General features: G+C 34.0%; 1 protein-coding gene across 1 annotated transcript; it reads left to right on the top strand.

Moving 5' to 3' along the window:
* The first annotated feature begins 14,367 nt into the window (after positions 1–14,367).
* LOC126748469 (uncharacterized) lies at positions 14,368–16,788 on the top strand. The gene is made up of 3 exons (XM_050457721.1): positions 14,368–14,805; positions 16,137–16,308; positions 16,362–16,788. Exons 1-3 carry the CDS (start codon positions 14,652–14,654, stop codon positions 16,786–16,788), a joined length of 753 nt encoding a protein of 250 aa, XP_050313678.1. The 5' UTR covers positions 14,368–14,651.
* Positions 16,789–18,737: the final 1,949 nt, after the last annotated feature.

Raw genomic sequence — 18,737 nt, 5'->3', positions numbered from 1 at the left:
TTACTACAGACGCAAAAAAAAACTTGCAATGGAAGCAAAAATACTTACCTGAAGTTGATATGGATTATGTAGAATCAATGGAAGTGGCGGAAGATAGCAGTGAAAAGGTTTGTATTAAATTTATTAAATTAACTTTTTGTAAATGGTTTCCTTCATGGTTGCTATATCCTACTTTACACAAGGGACTAACCAGTTTGAAAACAATGGTAAATTTTATAAAGTTTTATTTTTTAGGATTTATATAGCAGCAGCAGCAGCAGCAATGAGAATTATATTTTAATTATATTTTTCGAAGAGCTTATGAATTTTTTTGTAAAAGTTAAAGTATATAAGAAACTATAGATACACTTGCCCAACAGATACCTTGCAGTGTCTTTCCTGAACTTCATGATATTTTTCTCTTGCCTTAGGGCGAGAGGTAATCTATTATATGTTTTAATAGCAGCAAAGGCAGGAGATCTTTAAAAAAAGGCAGAGTGATGAGTTGGGACACTCAGTTCAGCTCTCCCCCTTGTCACAATAGACATACCCTCAGCATAATGATCTTCATTAGTTTGAAAAAGATGCAGGTGTTTCTTTGCAAAAATAGCTAACATAAGAATGTACAGAGCTGGAACAGTGAGTAGACCAAACTTAGTAAAATAATTCCTACAAGACGTTTGTGGTGTGAGTCTGAGCATGCATCTTATGATGCGTTTTTGTGCTATAAAGACTGACACGGCGCCAGTTGAAGATCACACTATAAGTGATTAGAGATTGGACCGATGCATAGTAAAGTTGCTTCAGACAATTTAGGGAAAGCTCTTCTCGTAGACGCCTTATTAACGCGCAGAAACCATTTAGTTTTTTGCCAAGAGTGTCTATGTGTGGGACCCATGTGAGACAGGAGTCAATTTGTATACCAAGGAATTTTAAGGAAGCTACTTCTCGAAGAGACTTTTTTTCAAACTTTACTAGTAGGGAATTTTGAGGTAAAGTTTTGGAGAATGTCAGAAGCCCGGTTTTATCAGCATTTAGCATCAGAGCATGATTGTCACACCACTCCTGCATCCTCTCTACCACCTGAGAAGCTCTGACAGATAGTTCTTCAATCAGATGTTCTGACAAGATTATGGAAGTGTCATCAGCATATTGGTTGATAAAACATCCTGGAAAACACTCACTGAGACCATTTACATATAATATGAATAGTACTGGGCCTAGAATTGAACCCTGAGGCACTCCCTGTACCACCAAGGATGACGCTGAGTAAACATATGTACCATTACCAGAGCCAAGGCAAACTGTTTGTTCCCTCTGATCTAAATAAGAGGCTATAAGTCTGGCACAGTTTCCCCTTAGTCCACAATTTTCAAGGATTGACAGCAGTAGACCATGGTTGATTGTGTCGAATGCTTTCGATAAATCGAAAAAGAGTCCGGCAACTTTTTCTTTTTTGTGAACATTTTTAATCACAAAGTATATAAGCTTGAAAACTGCCAACTGGGTTGAATGATTGGGCCTAAAACCAGACTGGCTATCTGAAAGAATAGTTTGCCTTTTTAAAAAGTTCATAATACGGATATAAATGACTCGCTCAAAGATTTTTGATATTGAAGAAAGGAGAGATATTGGTCGATAGTTTTCTACATCCTGCTCATCACCCTTATTTTTAAAAATTGGAAGAACTTTCGCCTTTTTTAGTTTAGATGGAAAGATTCCCATGTGCAGACAGGCATTTATTATGTGAGCTAGAGGCACATCTATATGGTGACTAGCTTTTTTAGTATGTTTATTGGTATTTCATCAAGACGAGCAGAGTATTTATTTGGCAAGGCCGATAGAATATGCTGAACTTCCTTTGAATCTGTGGAAAAGAGGAAAATAGTGGGGATGTGACTTCCTTTAGGCAATTGACCAGAAATTGAAGGAGTAACAGATGAAGCATTAAATTTCTTCAAAAATATGTTGGCTATCTCATCCAAATTTTCAATAATTTCATTATTGCTAGAATTTAGGGTGACAGGTTTAGATGACTTTGACTTATTTGAGCATTGATTGAAAATAGTCCAAGTAGTTTTAGTTTTATTATTTGAACAGATAATCTTGTTTTCATTTAAAGAAGTGTCATAGTTAGAAATAAATTTTTTATATTCTTTTTTTTCTTTTTTATATTGATTATAAGCTGCCTCACTATTTGTTTCCTTGTACCATACATACAGATCTTTAATATGACTAGAATAATTTTTAATTTCAGAGTTTACCCATTTTTGTAGGGTAACTGTGGCTACTTAGAGGAAATGTTACATTAAAATAGTAATAGAAAATATAAAAGCAATCATATTTTAGATCGACTTTAGTGCAGTTATATACATCTTCCCAGGATTCATGTGTTAAAAGATCATTAAACTTCTTAATGTTATTTTCTGTGTATGAACGTTTCTTTACAAATACTGGCTTTTTACTCTCTTTAGGTATTTCTATATGGAGTTTCTGACCATAATTATCTGATATATCTGAGAATAATGTATTACTTGTTACATAACATTTAGCCAAATTGCTGAAAATATTATCAATTTGAGAGCCAAATTGTCCTACCACCTTAGTTTTACCCTTTATGTGTGGTGCTAAACCATAGCTAGCTCATAATTGTTTGGTAAGAGAGGAGTTCTGATCGTTTACTAAAAAGTTTATGTTAAAATCTCAACAGGCTACCAGATACCTGTTGGCCATGTATATAGTGTGTATCAACTCATCTAAAATGGACAAGAAAGTATTAACATTACCCGAGGGTGATCTATACAGACAAATAAAATAATAAGACCTATTTAAAATAAGACACTGACAAACGCAAAATTCACACTGTCTTTCAACACAAGCTGTTTTAACGATTAAAGGATAGAAAACTGTATTTGTTTTTGAAAGGATGGCAGTTTCTCCTCCTCTAAACTCAGTTCGAGATGAATGACAAATTGGTCGATAGTCCATTAGGGCCAAACACTGTATATCATTGCCCTGTAGCCAATGCTCAGAGATACAAAATTTAAAAAAATACTTATTTTTTTTTCGAAATCTGCTATAAATTCAGGGCGCGCGTGTTATTTAGGGCTAAAATAGCATCTTTTCACATTAAACTATGTTCCTTTATAAATTAAGTGTTTGTAAATCTTTCAAAACGGGTATTTTACCCGTATAATTCAATATATTAAACTACATACAAAACAAATATTAATAAGGACTGTTCAAAAGATGGATTAAAAAGGTTGTATTTTTGGAACAACTGCTTACTAGGTTATCTATCAGGTCACTGTTAAAAAAGTAATTAAGTTCTCTGTCGTTATGGCGTTCATCCGTCCGAAAATCAGTTACTCTAAAAACGTTGCAAAAGCTTTTAGAAAGTTAACGGGTAGTCACTGCGTAACGTTGAGACAACCAAAAAAATCACTTTCAAATTGGTGTAAAACGGGCTTGTCTCTACGGTTAAGACAACGTAATAATGCAATGTTGCGTTGCAAATTGCAACGTTGTCACGTCGAAAAATTGCTAATTAGGATACAATTTCTGAAATTTGGTTCGGTTATGTAACGCGGTTTCTGAAAAATTGGTTGCAAATGTCAACCGAAACGACCAATTATTTTTTTCGGTACCTTCGGTTATTCCTACGGATGTCGTGGATTAAATATATTCTGAGTTTAATCTACGACATCCGGGAATCCTGTGTTTGTAGGTAATGTAATGAAGTTTTGGTTTGATTTTTTCGTGGTTTCTGTCTGTTTATGAAATTTGATCATTTGATTGTTTCATTCAATTCATTGCATTCAATATACTTGACTGGCAGGACTTGATCTAGTATTATAAATAATAATACTAGAGGTACCTATAACACAAAAATGGAATTTATAACCTAATATGGTATATATATAAAGCGTTCCATTTCAAACCGATATTTTGAGGAACCGTAAAAATACCGCTTCTAACTGACGATTCACCAAGGTTAGGTTACGGAACTTAGCCTGAATACCCTTGTGTAAACACAAGCTAAAGCGTTTCTGCCCTAATTTACATTAATGTCACGTGTAAACCTAGTAATTGGTAAAAAACATACCCATTTAAAACAACCATATCTTTACGAAAGTCGATAAATTCCAAATAGTTCCACTTCCACTGAAATGGTATTTTTTGCTCGCCTTGTATGTCAAAAAAACACCAAGATCTATAAAATTACAGTCGATTTACGTCACACCTAAAACGTTTAGTAGGCGAGATTGGTATTACTACCGAGACGACAGGACAGGGAGAATAAATTTATTTATTTATTTACGGGATATCCCCATTTTGACAAAATTACAAAATAAATTGTATCCTAACCCTAAATGTATACAGGGTGTCCCGAAATTACATCGCAATATTTTACCAGCCCCATCTTTGTCTAAAAATAAGACAAAAAGTCCATATACAGTATGGTTCAAAAGTGCATTGTTTTTAAGTTACAGGGTGTTTTATGAATCATTTACTATTGGTTTTATTAAAAACTGATATTGCAACCATTTTTGCCAAAATGTATACAGGGTCGTGTAAAATAAGTGGTCGGTAAAGTTTAAATTGTTAAAACTTTTTTTCTAGCAACTCCGTGATAATTTTGGTATTAGAATTGAAAAGAACAAACATTTTTACATAAAAAGGTGCTCTTTTCTAATTTCGATAGGAGCTTCCGTTTTCGAAAAAATCAATTATTAATAAATCAGGAATTGGTATTTCAAAAAGTAACTACAAATAACATCTTGTAAAATAATAGTTAGCTGTGTTTGTTGACAATTAGTTTATTTGTTAAATTTTGTTTAACGTTTTGTTGACATTTCACATTTTTTAAATTTGCTTTGGCAAAGTAAATTAGTTCCTTTTTGTGATTCATTTTTCAAAAATTATGGATAGATTTACAAATCAAGAGTTAGCTGACATGCATTTTGTTTATGGTTTGTGTAATGGCAGTTCTTTAGCGGCTGTCCGTGAGTATCCCCGAATGTTCCAGATCGTCAAGTTTTTATAAACACTCACCGAAATTTATGCAATAACGGAAGTTTTCAAAGAGCTCGTGGACAAGGCAGACCAACAGAAGATTATAATTTAGAAAATGTTTTAAATGTTTTTGAAGAAAATCCGGAGGCAAGTATAAGAAATGTGTCAAGAGCCACATATATCCCTCGCTCTATAGTAAGTAATTAAAAAAATTACTTATTGTTACGATAGTAATTTAAATATTTGTTTTTCCCATAAATAAGAAACTATTGCCTGCTACAATATGCATTAGCCAACAAACAACAATAAACTAAATATACCCCAGAAAACTTAAACTAAAAAAATTTTCATTCTTGGGTCCATCCCAAAAAACAATAAACATGATGATAAAAAAAGGAATGCACACAACAACTATTTATCCGGAAGAAAGTATGCACCAACAAAAAGTACCATAAAATATTTGTACCTTTATTGCCTGGTACTTTAATAGTAAACAAAAACAAAAAATTTCCATACATTTGTCCGCCACTGTATATTAAAATAAAACCTCAGAAGCCTCAATAAGAACAAATTTAATAACCTTTACTTAGCACACTTAGCACTTTACAAACTTAGGTTATAGCCTTAGATTGACCATTTTTTATATGACTGGCTGTAAGCCACTGGAATGGATCTGAGCTGGTTTTCATTAAAAAAATGCAAAGTCCTAGTAATTCGAGAACTTCATTGGAGAACAAACCCTTCTTTGACAGGTGTTAAAAGGAATTGCTTTGAAGATAGTAAGACAATGATATAAATCATTCAAGATCTTATAAAACATTAAAGCATAAGAATGATGTCGTGTGATTTCAAGATTAGGGATATCAAACTAGATATTGATGGTATTGATGTAGGCATTGGTGCTGCACTATCATCATGTCATGTTTCCCTGCAGTCCAGGCATAGGTATGGTATTGTGTTTCCGGGAAATAGTGTAATAAGCAACACAATTTTGACTCTTCAAAAAAAGTGTCTTATTTTCATGGTGTCTATTATGGTGTATATTTTCATGGTTTCATGTGGTCTATTTTCATAATAAAACCATTAGAAACATGTAGACATGCTTTTATTACAAGCAATATATTGACACTCTATAGCTTATATATTTATGAGCCTATATAGTTTATTAAAAATAAATTCTCGTCTTTCTTTATTGAGCAGTTACAGTGTGGTTATGAGCACTAAATATAAGAAGTTTCTTACTCCTGAAAAACCAAATTTCACATAAATAAATAGGAACTGTACACACATGATTGCTACTTCAACTTTTTAAAAATAAATATTCCAAAAAGATAAAAATATGTATAAAAAAGTTTTTCATTAGAAAATGGTATTGTGCTATCAGTGCATTCCTAGAAGACACTGACTTTCAAGAGTTGCCGTGATATAAAATAAAAAGGGTATTCATTTTCATTCATGGTAAATAGGTATTAGTTATAAGTAAATTTTCATTATTATATTGTGACAGTCTTATAAAATTTGTAAAAAAAAATATTTTAATTTATATTAACTTAAAATTGTATATTGAAAATTGCAAAAAAGTGTATGAATCTATTATTGATAAAATTATGTATTTTAATGTAATAAATATAATATTACTTAGATTCTAGATGCTATATTGATAGAAAACACTAGCAATCTTGAACTACATGAAACATTAAGTGCTATATAAAACAACTAAACTTCAAATTGTTACCAGCTCATTGAAAAAAAATCGTTGAGAATGAGAGCTGTAATTCAACAATAAAACTTCAAATTTTGTTTAAATATCGCAGTTGAAGCAATAGCCCTAATGGCATATGCACATAGATTTAAAAGTTTTGCATCACCTTGTTTTTATCCAAAGAAATAATTCATTTGCTAATAACCGTAATAATTAATTGTCTTCGTCTTTATTTATCTTTGTATTCGTTCCATATTTGTTGCCCGACAAAAACGTGTAATGTAAGTGAGATTGACCGTGCAGGAATAGTGGCTTTGTTGAGAACAAAGCCACTCTCTAAGGTTCGGGGCTAATAGACTTGGGGTTTGGCAAAGTGATGTGTCTCGCACTTGGAATCGTTATCTCCAGAATAATTTTCTCCATGATAGACCAAGAAGCGGTAGAAAGCGTGTAGCTAATTAGCAACAGAACCGTTATATTGACTTAACCAACCGAAGAAACTCAAACAATGGCAATACCAGCACTACAAAGAGATATGCGTGATACTTTGGGAGTTTCTACATTGCGGAGGCGAATACTGGCAAAAGGTTTGAGGTGTCGCCGACCACGAGTACCACGGCTACAATCTGAGCACAAAGTTTGTCGAGTGACAAAATTTTCAGACAAGCTATAAAACTATAATAGTTTACCTTCGCTAGTAATAACTTTGTCTCAAATCATCAAATGCCTTTGTCATATCCATTATTACAGAGGGACAAAAACTTTCCATCATTCATAGACAAAGCTATCTTACTGGTTAATTGTAAAAGACCTGTTGTTCAACTATAATTAGGCTAAAAACCAGACTGAAATAATTCCTACTCAAAAAATAGTTAAGCATTAGAACCTTCACAATTTTTTCTAACAGTTTCATAGAAAGATTAGAACATTGAAAGGCCTTTTAATGTTCTAAGGGTTTTAGGCAAAAAAGTATACAAGCTTCTAACATTTTTATAGATATTCCGACTACTCCTACTGTGTTGCTCTATACTATTTATAAGTCTCATTACATAATTTTCTCTGTGCATAATTTGTAAATAAATGGCTCGCTAGATTAAAAAATTGGGAAAATCACTTATAACCACTGGGTTAATTTGCAAGTCAACGTTATCCAAGAAATTATTGTTAATATTGTTTGGTTCCTCAATATCAACTGGAATTATTGCTGGTGCATTATTAGTTATTTTGCAATGCATTTTTTTTCCAAACTCTTTGGTTTTATTGGAACCATTATATTTACTTTATTGGAAAAATATGCTTTTTTTCTTTTATAGCAACATCATTTTTTTAAAATTATATATTAACCATAATGGCCTTGATTTTTCCAGTTTCAATGGTTTAAAGTTTATACATCAAACAACAAATTTGAATTTGAAATATCAACTTAGAATTTACTTTTGTCATTCACATAATAAAGACCAATCAAGTCAATCAATGTGCTGTAACTCTGCCCTAAATTCGTGATATACCTTAATGTTCCACATCTCACAATTCTGGCGAATAGTTTCCTTGTCAAGTCTGTATAACAACTTTCTGTTGTTTGCTAGATAACCAGTATGATGCTAGTGAGTTAAATGCTACACAGCTGTTCCCATAAAAAATTTTCTAGGGTAGTTTTTTAAAGGCAGGAATTAGAGAAATGCCCTAAAATTTTAATTTTTCCTTTATCATCTTTCTTGGGTTTGGGTATAAAAACTAATATTTTTTAATATGCTTGAAATTGGCTCTGACTGAAGGCTTCATTTGCTAACGTTAACAATGTGGCAGCGATATCTTGGAACATTTTTTTGAAGGGATTTGTCTAATGCTCTATCAGTATTACTAAATGTTTTTAATATAAAAGTAATTAAATATTGAAAGAACAGTATATTTATTAGCATAGTGAAGATTTTTTATGTTTGTACTATTTGTGTTTGTCTAGCCAAGAGCTAAATAAATAGATTATCATTACTAAAATTTGCTGTAGTTTTTAAAAAAGAGAACGTTTAATGTAATTTTTTCTCCGTTACAGAACGTACAACGGGAATACAGATCAATGATCTAACATTAAGAAATGTAGTACTACATAAGAGTAAAAGTTGGGTCCAAGTCGTGTTTTTTAAACATTAGTTTCCCACTACCCACTGTACCTAATTCACTATGCCATAGCATACAAGAGATGTAATTTTTATAACATTAATTATGACTTATAAGTAAAATTTATGAATCTTAGTTAAGGATGTGCCGATTGCATTTTAAGTGTTGGTCTATATGATGTCAAGTGTTTTTGATAATCTCTCTTATAAAACTTTGTTCATCAATAACAATTTCAAGTTTGGTTATTGATATGAGGACTGGATTATAAAAACTCTTTATACAAAATATTTGGCTACGAAACTATTTTAGTCAATATCAAATTATTATACAGTATTAAATAAGGAGAAAGATACATCACCTGTTTCAGAGGATATACCCAATCGTCGTTTACAAATCGCCAAAAACTAGGCAATCCGCTATACACACACGTCAAACGTCAGCGTCGTCAACTTTATTACCGTTATTCAATATATTTTTTGTTGGCAACACTAAAAATGACCAGTACGCGGATTCCGTGTTCTGTCGCTTTCAACATGTCGAATTCTAGTGTTGAATTCCACTTCTAAAGTCAACACGTCGCCAAATATGTATTCCGTGTACCCATCGTTACCGGTTCGGTAAAAGTCGGGATTTATCAATATGTCGCATTTTGGATACTATTCATTCTGAAAATGTTTGAGCAAATTCTAGGTATTTTTTCTTTGTTACTAAATATCTAGGGATATTTTTTTAATTGTGTTTGTGTTGGTCAATAGTTTGTAGGTTATGTGATCTATGATGGTTTGTTTTTTTCGATATTTACTTTCAAAAATATTTACTTGCAATTTACTAATTCGATATTTACTCGGCCATATAAAATAGGTACCACAAAATAATGAGGGTGACTTCCCAGCACTGGAAAACTTTTTTGCAAATATGTGAAAGGCACCCAACTTTGGTTATCAATATTATTTATATTGACAGGAAACATCTAAAATATAAATCGGTATTTGTATAACAAGGAAACACGCTATGTATATGTTACATGCCAAATTTTTGAGATGAAATTTATAGAAAGTAGCCATGGAACTAATTAGAAAGAATTAAGGTAAGCAACACAACAAAACATTATAGTTTCAGACAAAAATATAACCTAACTAAGCTAAATTTGGCGCCCTATTGGGGCCCTCCTAACCTAACAAATGACAAAAACAAACAGAAATAACAACGTAAAACTTAACTACAACACCTTTAGAACCCAAAATCAAACTATAATAACCAAAATAAATGTAATGCAAATAAAAACAACACAAACCTAACAAAAATGAAGCTCGTAACAATATCAAGGCAAATTTAAGAAGCTCAAAAAGGTGCTACCAAATACCTACAATTTAAAAATTATTAGTTTTTTTTAGTTTTTTGAAATTATTAGTACCCATATAAGTACCATCAACAAAAAAAAACAATTAACAATTTTTACAAAACCGTCCAACGTCAAAATATGAAAAAAACAAAGAAAGTCATATAGAAAAGATGAAATCAACACGTCAAGAGGTGCCGTCTTCGTAGCGACTGAGAACAGGCGAAAGTCGTCTAGCAAACGGTGCACGGAATACAAAATTTTATAGGCGACATGTCGCTATGGAATTCAACAGTACACGGAATCCGCGTCCAGAGTGTCCAGACAGTGGTCATTTTTGGGTATCGTGGCCATATGCATTAGCAGCCAGGTATATTTATTAAGTTCGTGGTGTGAGGCGATTGCCAAAATCTATTGGGGAAAAATGTAGCACGAGTGCGGAACCAGGACAAAATTTATAAACCATAGGTGTAATTACTGCATATTTGTGTAATCCATTGGGCACCCAGTTCCACAGAAAACAAAGAGAGAATAGAAGAAAAACAGCCTAATAAAATTCTGCGGACCAAAACGCCATTTCAAAACGGTGGATGAGTTCCGAACTAATAGCAACGGAACTTCACCATTATATCAGGAAATAATTTAAACGTTTTTAGCTTTTCAGCATCTGAACTCGTGGAAAGGAAATTCCTTTCTATTTTTCTAGTAAAAATCTCCTGACTGATTCTTTTTTAATTTCTGAATTCACGCGGATTATCGGTTCACTGGAATACCGCAAAATACAAAAGAGACCGAGAAAGAATAAGTATCAGGAAATTTTCACTATAAAAAAATAGAAATAAAGAAATTTCCTTTCCAGGAGTTACAGGTTTCTAGGGTTCAGGTGCTGATGTCCTGCTGATCTTGAGACTTATATACAGGGTGGTCCAACAAAAATAAGCCCACCGGTTCTTTTAGATATTTTGGAAAGAAATCTTTTTTGCTTATTATTAATTTTAGCCTCTAAACCTTTTAAATTTTTAAATACCCACCTATGTACATATCTATTAAAAAATTTGAAAGAAACAAAAAGAACGTAAACATAAAAAATATTTTATTTAATATTTGTATAGTATACTTACTAATAATAATTATTATAATATCTGCTATGTACCTACAAGACTTACAAATTAAATTCCTCACAGAATTAACTTAAATGGAGGAGAGGCAAGGTCATTTCTGATGAAAAAGTTTATAATACATACATACATACATACATATATCTTTATTGTTTCTAATATTGTATAACATACTTTTAACAAGAAATTTGATGCTTATGCTGTATAAAATGTCCCACTTTATCATCACCTCTTTTGATTTATTACTTACTATACACCCTGAAAAAATGGGGTAAAATGCCGCAAATTGGGGTAGAAGCATGAAACTTACAATAGTTAATTAGGCCATCCGTCATTAAAAATGATTTGACCCGCAGTACCTAAAATTTCACCCATAGGGGGCTGTTTTTACCCCTATTTTGAAAAAAAGGGTAAAACGTTCAACACATGCAAGCTACAATAGTGTAAATAGATATGTTTAAAACTATTATAAAGCGAAACATTATTTATTTATTATGGCTTTAAATTCTTGAAAATTTTGCCATTTTTCAAAATAAAGGTGAAATCTGCTGACCCTATGAGGTGAAATTTTTAGGGCAACATATTTTTTAAACAGATTGTTGTATACATTTTTAAAAATATAAAGCAAAAAGTTATTTAATTATTCTGGCATTAATTTGTTGAAATTTTTTCCCTTTTCTTCAAAATATATTTTTCACCCCAAAATTTCACCCCTATAGGTGATATCAGCACCCTATGGGGTGGAATTTTTGTAGCAACATATTTTTTGGACAAATTGTTGTATAGATTTTTAAAACCACAAAGCAAAATGCTATTTAATTATTCTAGCTTTCATTTGTTGAAAATTTTACCCTTTTTTTCAAAATAGGGGTAAAAACAGCTCCCTATGGGGTGAAATTTTAGGTGCTGCGGGTCAAATCATTTTAAATGGCCTAAATAACAACTATGGTAAGTTACATGCTTCTACTCCAATTTGCGGCATTTTTTTGTGAACCGCACGGGCTAAAATAGTGTGGACAGGATACTCATGACTTTTCCCCCTGGGGAAAAAAAGTCGGGGTGGGCAGTCATAGGTGGGAACTGGGCTTTAGTTTAAACATGATAATTTTTTATATACCTGTGACATACACTGTAGGTACTGCTGTGCTTTTAAGTCCTCTCTTGGTGTTTCATACTTTGCAAGACATCTCAAAATGATCATCACAAACAAAATATCTGTTATAAACTTTTTCTGGGGTTAACTTATCATAATTGGGTGGTTTGATAATAGATATCCATATATCATATAATTCAGGTTCATTTTTCGGAAATCGATGCCTTTTGCTATCTTGATTCTTACAGCCAACAACACAACATTTCTTTCGGTGAGATTGAGGAGCAGGAGTAAACATGATTTTAAGGAGCACTAAAAAAAATTAAAAATACAATATTAAGTAGGTAGTTAAGAAACAAAATGATAGAAGGTATAGGGTATATACAGGGTGTTGCAGTTTTAGAAGTTATTGGCGAAAAGTTTTGGTAAAAATTTCGTCTTTTTTGTCACCCCATACTTACAGATATCCCTCGAGATGAGAAAGTTAGGTAAAGGTAAACTGCCAAGTTAAGTTGTCATAATAACATTGTGGTTTTAATTAAATTATTATTCAAAATTTCGCGGTAACTATTGCCTTGGTAAAACCATATAACTATTACTAAGTACACTTTCTTCAGTAGTGTTGTAACTGATAGCTGAGTTTTTTAATTTAGAATTTTAATGCAGTGAACTTATTAGGACAAATTATTTGATGTTTACCACCTGTCAAGGTACCTAATAAATTTTGGCTGGCATACCTGTGAATACGAGGCAATAAAAAAAGACAAATTTTCGTTAAGATTTTTGGCTGTTTCTCCTAAATGGACAAACGAAAAATAATTAAAGTTATTTTGGAGGTTGCATATTTTGGTGCTCTTTAAATTTTTTCAATACATTTTTCTCTAAAATAATTAGGGAAGCCAATATTAATCCTATTAAAAATTACATGGGATTTCCTATGTCCCGCCTGGCGGTGCAACACCCTGTATAAGTACTAAAATACATATACCTAGTTACAAAATGTAATGATAATAAAGAAAAGTAAATTTAAAACAACAAAACTGCACCACTCTATAAAAAAATAATCTTACCTGAAAAATCGCAGATCTCTATAGGGCTCTAATTTCACCACTAAACTTTACTACTTATTTGTACTATTGTAATCCACAGAACACACAAAATAGCTGTAATCTGGAGCAAATTTGCACACAATTTTAAGTAAGGGCCGTTTTAATTTAGGTTTATGTCAAAAAGCAGAAGCAGAACTCGACTGAAGTACTGAACTGAAGGATAAACAATTCTGTGAATCACTGATGACGCGACCGCCATCTACCCAAAAAAAACTAAAGCATTAATTTATTGATTAATTTTCATAGGACGTGACGCCGACGGTAGCGCGCAGTGGATGTGATCCGAACTACCATCTCCAGCAGAGGTTGCCATTTAGGTTTTTTTTCTATTCTCTCTTTGTTTTCTGTGCCCAGTTCCGCACGAGCTATGGGAGGTCGTGCGGCTCTAGTACCTATCCCGTAAGTAGAAAACATGGCGGTTAATATTTAGGGAATTTAGAATTAGTTAATATTAGGGATAAATTATAGCCCATAAGCAAAACTAAATTATAAGGGAAGGCTACGTAAAACATAACCTCAACTAAAAACAGCCAATTTTTGAATTTTCCTCTCAATGCTAAAACCAAAGACCATTGGCAATACAACAATGCGGTTTTTTACCTGAACCGAACCAGTGAGGGAGCCACCCTAGTTTTTTTCCAATGGATTTCACAATCGCGAACGCAGCATATATCGGTTCCCAGCCATCAATTTACTAGCGCTCGCTCAAGAAGACTGGAAGGAGGAGAGATATCTTGACTGTGCTGGGTGGGCCAAATCCCGTAAGGCAAGTTCGCGCCCACACAATGCTATTCTCGGACTGGGGTTTGAGCAGTAGAGTAGTGCGTAATGCCCGCCTGACAAATGTAAATAAAAATCAACTAGTAAACAAGCGCGAAACATGCGGATGGGGAACATAAAGGCCTGGTTTCCTTGAACATTCGGTCGCGGAAAGCGGACAGTCCGTCGATCGCCGCGATTTGACGATTTTATCCAACCATGCATTTCAATTTTTGGGATTGGGATTGGTTTCCTCGGTTCCGCTCATCTGAACGGACGCATTCCTCTCCGCCGACCTGTGACGACTGGTCGGTTCATATCTGTCCAGTCTGATTACAGCGGAATCGCTCAGCTGCACTTAACAGTAATATTATAATAAAATATAAATATTAATAGTAATATTATAATTATAATTAGCATAATGAGTGAAAAATTTTCACCTGAGGATGATGAAGTCCTAATAGACTTGGTGAGGCAGCATCCACCATTATATAGTGTTGCCGGCAAAAGTTATAAGGATTTGGTCGTAAAAAACAACATTTGGAAGGAAATAGGTGCGAAAATGAATAAAAAGGGTAAGAATATAATATTATGTCATTTATTAAAAAAAAAATATAATAATATACAGGGTTTAACATAATTTTATTCCGCTACTTTACTTTTAATAACGTGAAATAATATTTCTTCTACGATTATTCCTCGAATTATTCCATTCTCTGCACCTTTGCGTTTTGCCGTGGCACTGATCCATGTGGTCCAAAAAAAATAAGTTTTAAAAGTATCTCTTACCGAAGCAGCATCTGTGGATGATCTTCTTGCACATGTGGGTGCTAATGGAATTAGATTTTCTTTTGGCAATAGAGGGATGAAATCTACATTTTCATCAGGAATTGGTATTTTTGCATTTCGTAGCATATTATGTAAGATACATGCCGAAATGATTAAGTCATCAGCACCAGTAGGGTTAATAGTAATTGGAGTAAAGAATACTCTAAAATACTGACATAATATGCCGAAAGCATTTTCGGAAGTTCGCCTCCCCCGACTGAGTCTGTAATTGAACACAGCCTTTGATTGGTCATGAATAGAATCTTTTTGTGAATAAGGTTTCATTATATTAGTTGTTAACGAAAATGCGCTGTCTGCCAAAATAATGCAAGGTTGTAAAATTTCTGTTCCTGGAAGATGCATTGCAGGTGGTATGTTGAAATTACCATTATTAATATACTTTCCCATCATCGATTTTTCGAAAATACTTGCATCTCCTTCTCGCCCGTAGGAACCGACATCAATTGCGATGAACCTATATCTTGCATCTATTATAGCCAGCAATACAATAGAATGAAACTGCTTGTAGTTATAAAAAAGTGACCCTGCTGCCTTCGGACACTGTATTCGGACATGCTTTCCATCAATGGATCCGCAACAATTAGGAAAGTTCCACAATTCATTGTAATCTTGGGCATTTGCTCTCATGCGTTCTTCTGAGAGTTTTGGTATAAAAATTGGAAGCATGCGTTCCCTAATGCTGCGTAGCACTTCTATAACAGAAACGCTAATCCAGCTGTGATGCTGGCGATATTGAAACGCTAGCGATCTGAAGGTCTCCCCTGTAGCTAGATACCTGAAAATAACAAATTAAGTATTAGTAAAAAAAATCGATGTACATTTCATATGCTTCGTGAGTAGATGTAGATGTTTGCGCTTGATTAAAAATTTACTGGTATTGATACCCTGTATATTATTTTATCCCCTATAACGTTTGTCAGCTATAGCTGTAACACGCTTTTATTTTTTAAAAGCTCTCTTCACACAGAAATGGCCATTTATATTTATAGCAACTTAAATTTTGCCAATAAAAATCGTGGTGCACTTCATTTTATCAATAGTTTAAATGAATTTTTAGAAAAAGTGTGCCAAATAAGGTGGAAAAATATCCGCGATTATTACCAAAAGAAGAAACGCGAGGTAATAAAAGCACAGAAAACTGGTTCAGCCAGGAACACAAATGTGGAAAACTTTGGTGTCAAGTACAAACATTTAAGCTTCCTGGACAATACCTCAATCGTAGAGAGAAAGTACGTATTAAATATACATTTTTGCACAATATTTTAGGGTCGTTTATTTTCAGGTCAATTAGTAATATCAATGAAGAAAGTAACTCACAAAATCAGCAATCAGATAATATTTCCACTGAATCACAAGACGTATTGGATGAATCACAAGCAGCTGTAAGTGATATAGAGGATTCTCAAGAGATGGTTGACTCCCAAGTCTCTCCGGTTACTGAGGTCTTTCCCAATACGCAAGAATCTCACGAGAACCAATCTTTCATATCCCCAACTACTACATCCCAACGCAAAAGAAAGTCTATACCAAAAGAACGAGGTGCTGCAGTAGTGGAAGAAATTAAGAAAGGCCGAATTGAAAGAACCAAGTTGATGAAAGAGTTGCTAGACTTAAGTAATAACAAAACAAAAGAGGATGACACCGCACTTTCAACGTTCTTTCGTAGTATTGCTTTAACAGTTGAACAACTTCCTCCATACTTTAAATAAATTCGTATATTATTAATATAATTACTTTTTTTTTATAATTTAAAAAAATTAGCTTTTTAGATAGAGAGTCTTAATACTCCTAAGTATATTATTTTACCTTTTAAGTAATTAAAATAAATAAAAAATATATAATAAGAAATTAGTAACAAAATATTCACGTTGTCGATCCAGCGCGTTAAAACAAAAACTTACCTCAATGTAATGCAAAGCTTCTCTTCAGCAGAAATAGGGCATTTGATTCTATTGGTAGGTTTCTTGGAAATGTCGTCTTTAACAAAACTCAACACAAGCTCGAAAAGTTCTGTGGAAAGTCTAAAATACTCCCTAAATTTGGATTCATTTCCAAAAAGCCTTCTCTGCACGGTGATATTAAAGGCGCCTTCCGTATTGCGAAACAAAAACAACTTATCCACTGGCCTATTGGAACCTTTGAGTGTTGCTAGTACCAGCTCCTCTTCCTCTTCTTCTTCTAGCAATAACAGCGCAATCAATTTATTTGAGTTCATTTTTGTGGGTACGTATTTTTTTATTTGTTTTTGCTTTAAATACACACAGGACAGCGGGTTGCAGACACGAGGGAAATTATCATTTTCTAAATTCTAGCAAACCACCTCGGGCAGAAATCGCTATCCTCGGCGATCGACGGACTGTCCGCTTTCCGCGACCGAATGTTCGAGGAAACCAGGCCTTAAGATAGCGGGAGTAACAGAAAAGCGAGTCGAAAAAGAGACAGACAATGGAGACGCGTGCGAGAGTGGGTGAAAACGAGCTGGTCACGTAGATCTGTAGCCAGCATAGGAGATATATCTCCTCCTTGCAGACTTCTGGCGGACTTCTGGAGGGCGGAGAGATCTCCTATGCTTGCCCCATGCATTCCCTCTCGCAACGGGATCGTAAAAATAACAATCCGCGCTTTCTCCAGAAAACGATCTTTAGGATTAAAACAGCATAATATATTTTAACGCCGCAAACGTGACTCCTCTAAGAAGGCCACTGATCCTCGTTGCTGTCGTGGTCAACCATTTTTCACCGCAAGAGTCCATCTCCCAAAATTAAGAAGTTCTACTGTATCCAATATGACTTAACATTGGGAGAATACTTGGCAACTTCTTCAGTTGGCTTCTTCCCTTCCTTTATCTAGGTTAGGTCTATCTGGATATCTTCCGCTTGGTCTCTTATAAGATTCCTAATTTGCCAAGTATCATCAACAATGGTGGTTCTTAACAACTGAGCATCTTTCTCCTCTGCTCGGTGATAATGTTTGTAGTTTCTTGCTGCGCGATTCACCCTGCTCGATGCTCAATGTCAAAATAAAACTCCTGTAGCCTCTCTATCCATCTTGCCGTTTGACCCTCCTGATATTTGAACTGAAGGAGCCATTCTAAAGCTGCATAGTTAATTCGCGGCAGGAACTTTCTCCTGTAGAGATTCTTGTAGAAGTGCTGCTTCATTTTGACAACAGCTAACAACTCTCAGAAAGTGACATGATAGTTACGCCCTAGCTTAGATAGCATCTTACTAAAATAACCAAAGTCTTTTCCTTCTTGACCATCCTGGATTTGGAATAGCGGAGCCCTATGCCCACATTGATAGCGTCGATGTCCAGTACAAATTTTCCTTCAGGTAGGGGAGCTCAGGAAAGGTGCGCTTGTCAGGGCCTCTTGTAGGTGATCGAAAGCTTCCTGACAGTTTTGGCACCATTGGAATTTTCGTTCTCCTTCTATCAGCCTGGTCAATAGTTTTGCGATGTTGGCAAATTCAACATAGCGGCGGTAGTAAGTGCATTATAACAAAAACGGACCGAATACTTCGTCTAGATTTTTCATGAAGTCTTCAAACGATTTTCCTACAATAATATCATCAAGGTAAAACAGGCAAGCCTTCCAGGACAGTCCTCTTAAAATCGTTTCCCTCAGCCATTCAGGCAGGGGCATTACACAGTCTAGATG

This window comes from Anthonomus grandis, chromosome 22, assembly GCF_022605725.1.
Source record: "Anthonomus grandis grandis chromosome 22, icAntGran1.3, whole genome shotgun sequence".
Taxonomy (NCBI): Eukaryota; Metazoa; Arthropoda; class Insecta; order Coleoptera; family Curculionidae; genus Anthonomus; species Anthonomus grandis.
This window is presented reverse-complemented; position numbering and strand designations above follow the sequence as displayed.

Coding starts and splice junctions, on each gene's coding strand:
- LOC126748469 (XM_050457721.1), top strand. CDS start 14,652: ATGAGTGAAAAATTTTCACCTGAGGATGATGAAGTCCTAATAGACTTG. Junction 14,806..16,136: donor TGCGAAAATGAATAAAAAGG/GTAAGAATATAA, acceptor ATGAATTTTTAG/AAAAAGTGTGCCAAATAAGG. Junction 16,309..16,361: donor ACCTCAATCGTAGAGAGAAA/GTACGTATTAAA, acceptor GTTTATTTTCAG/GTCAATTAGTAATATCAATG.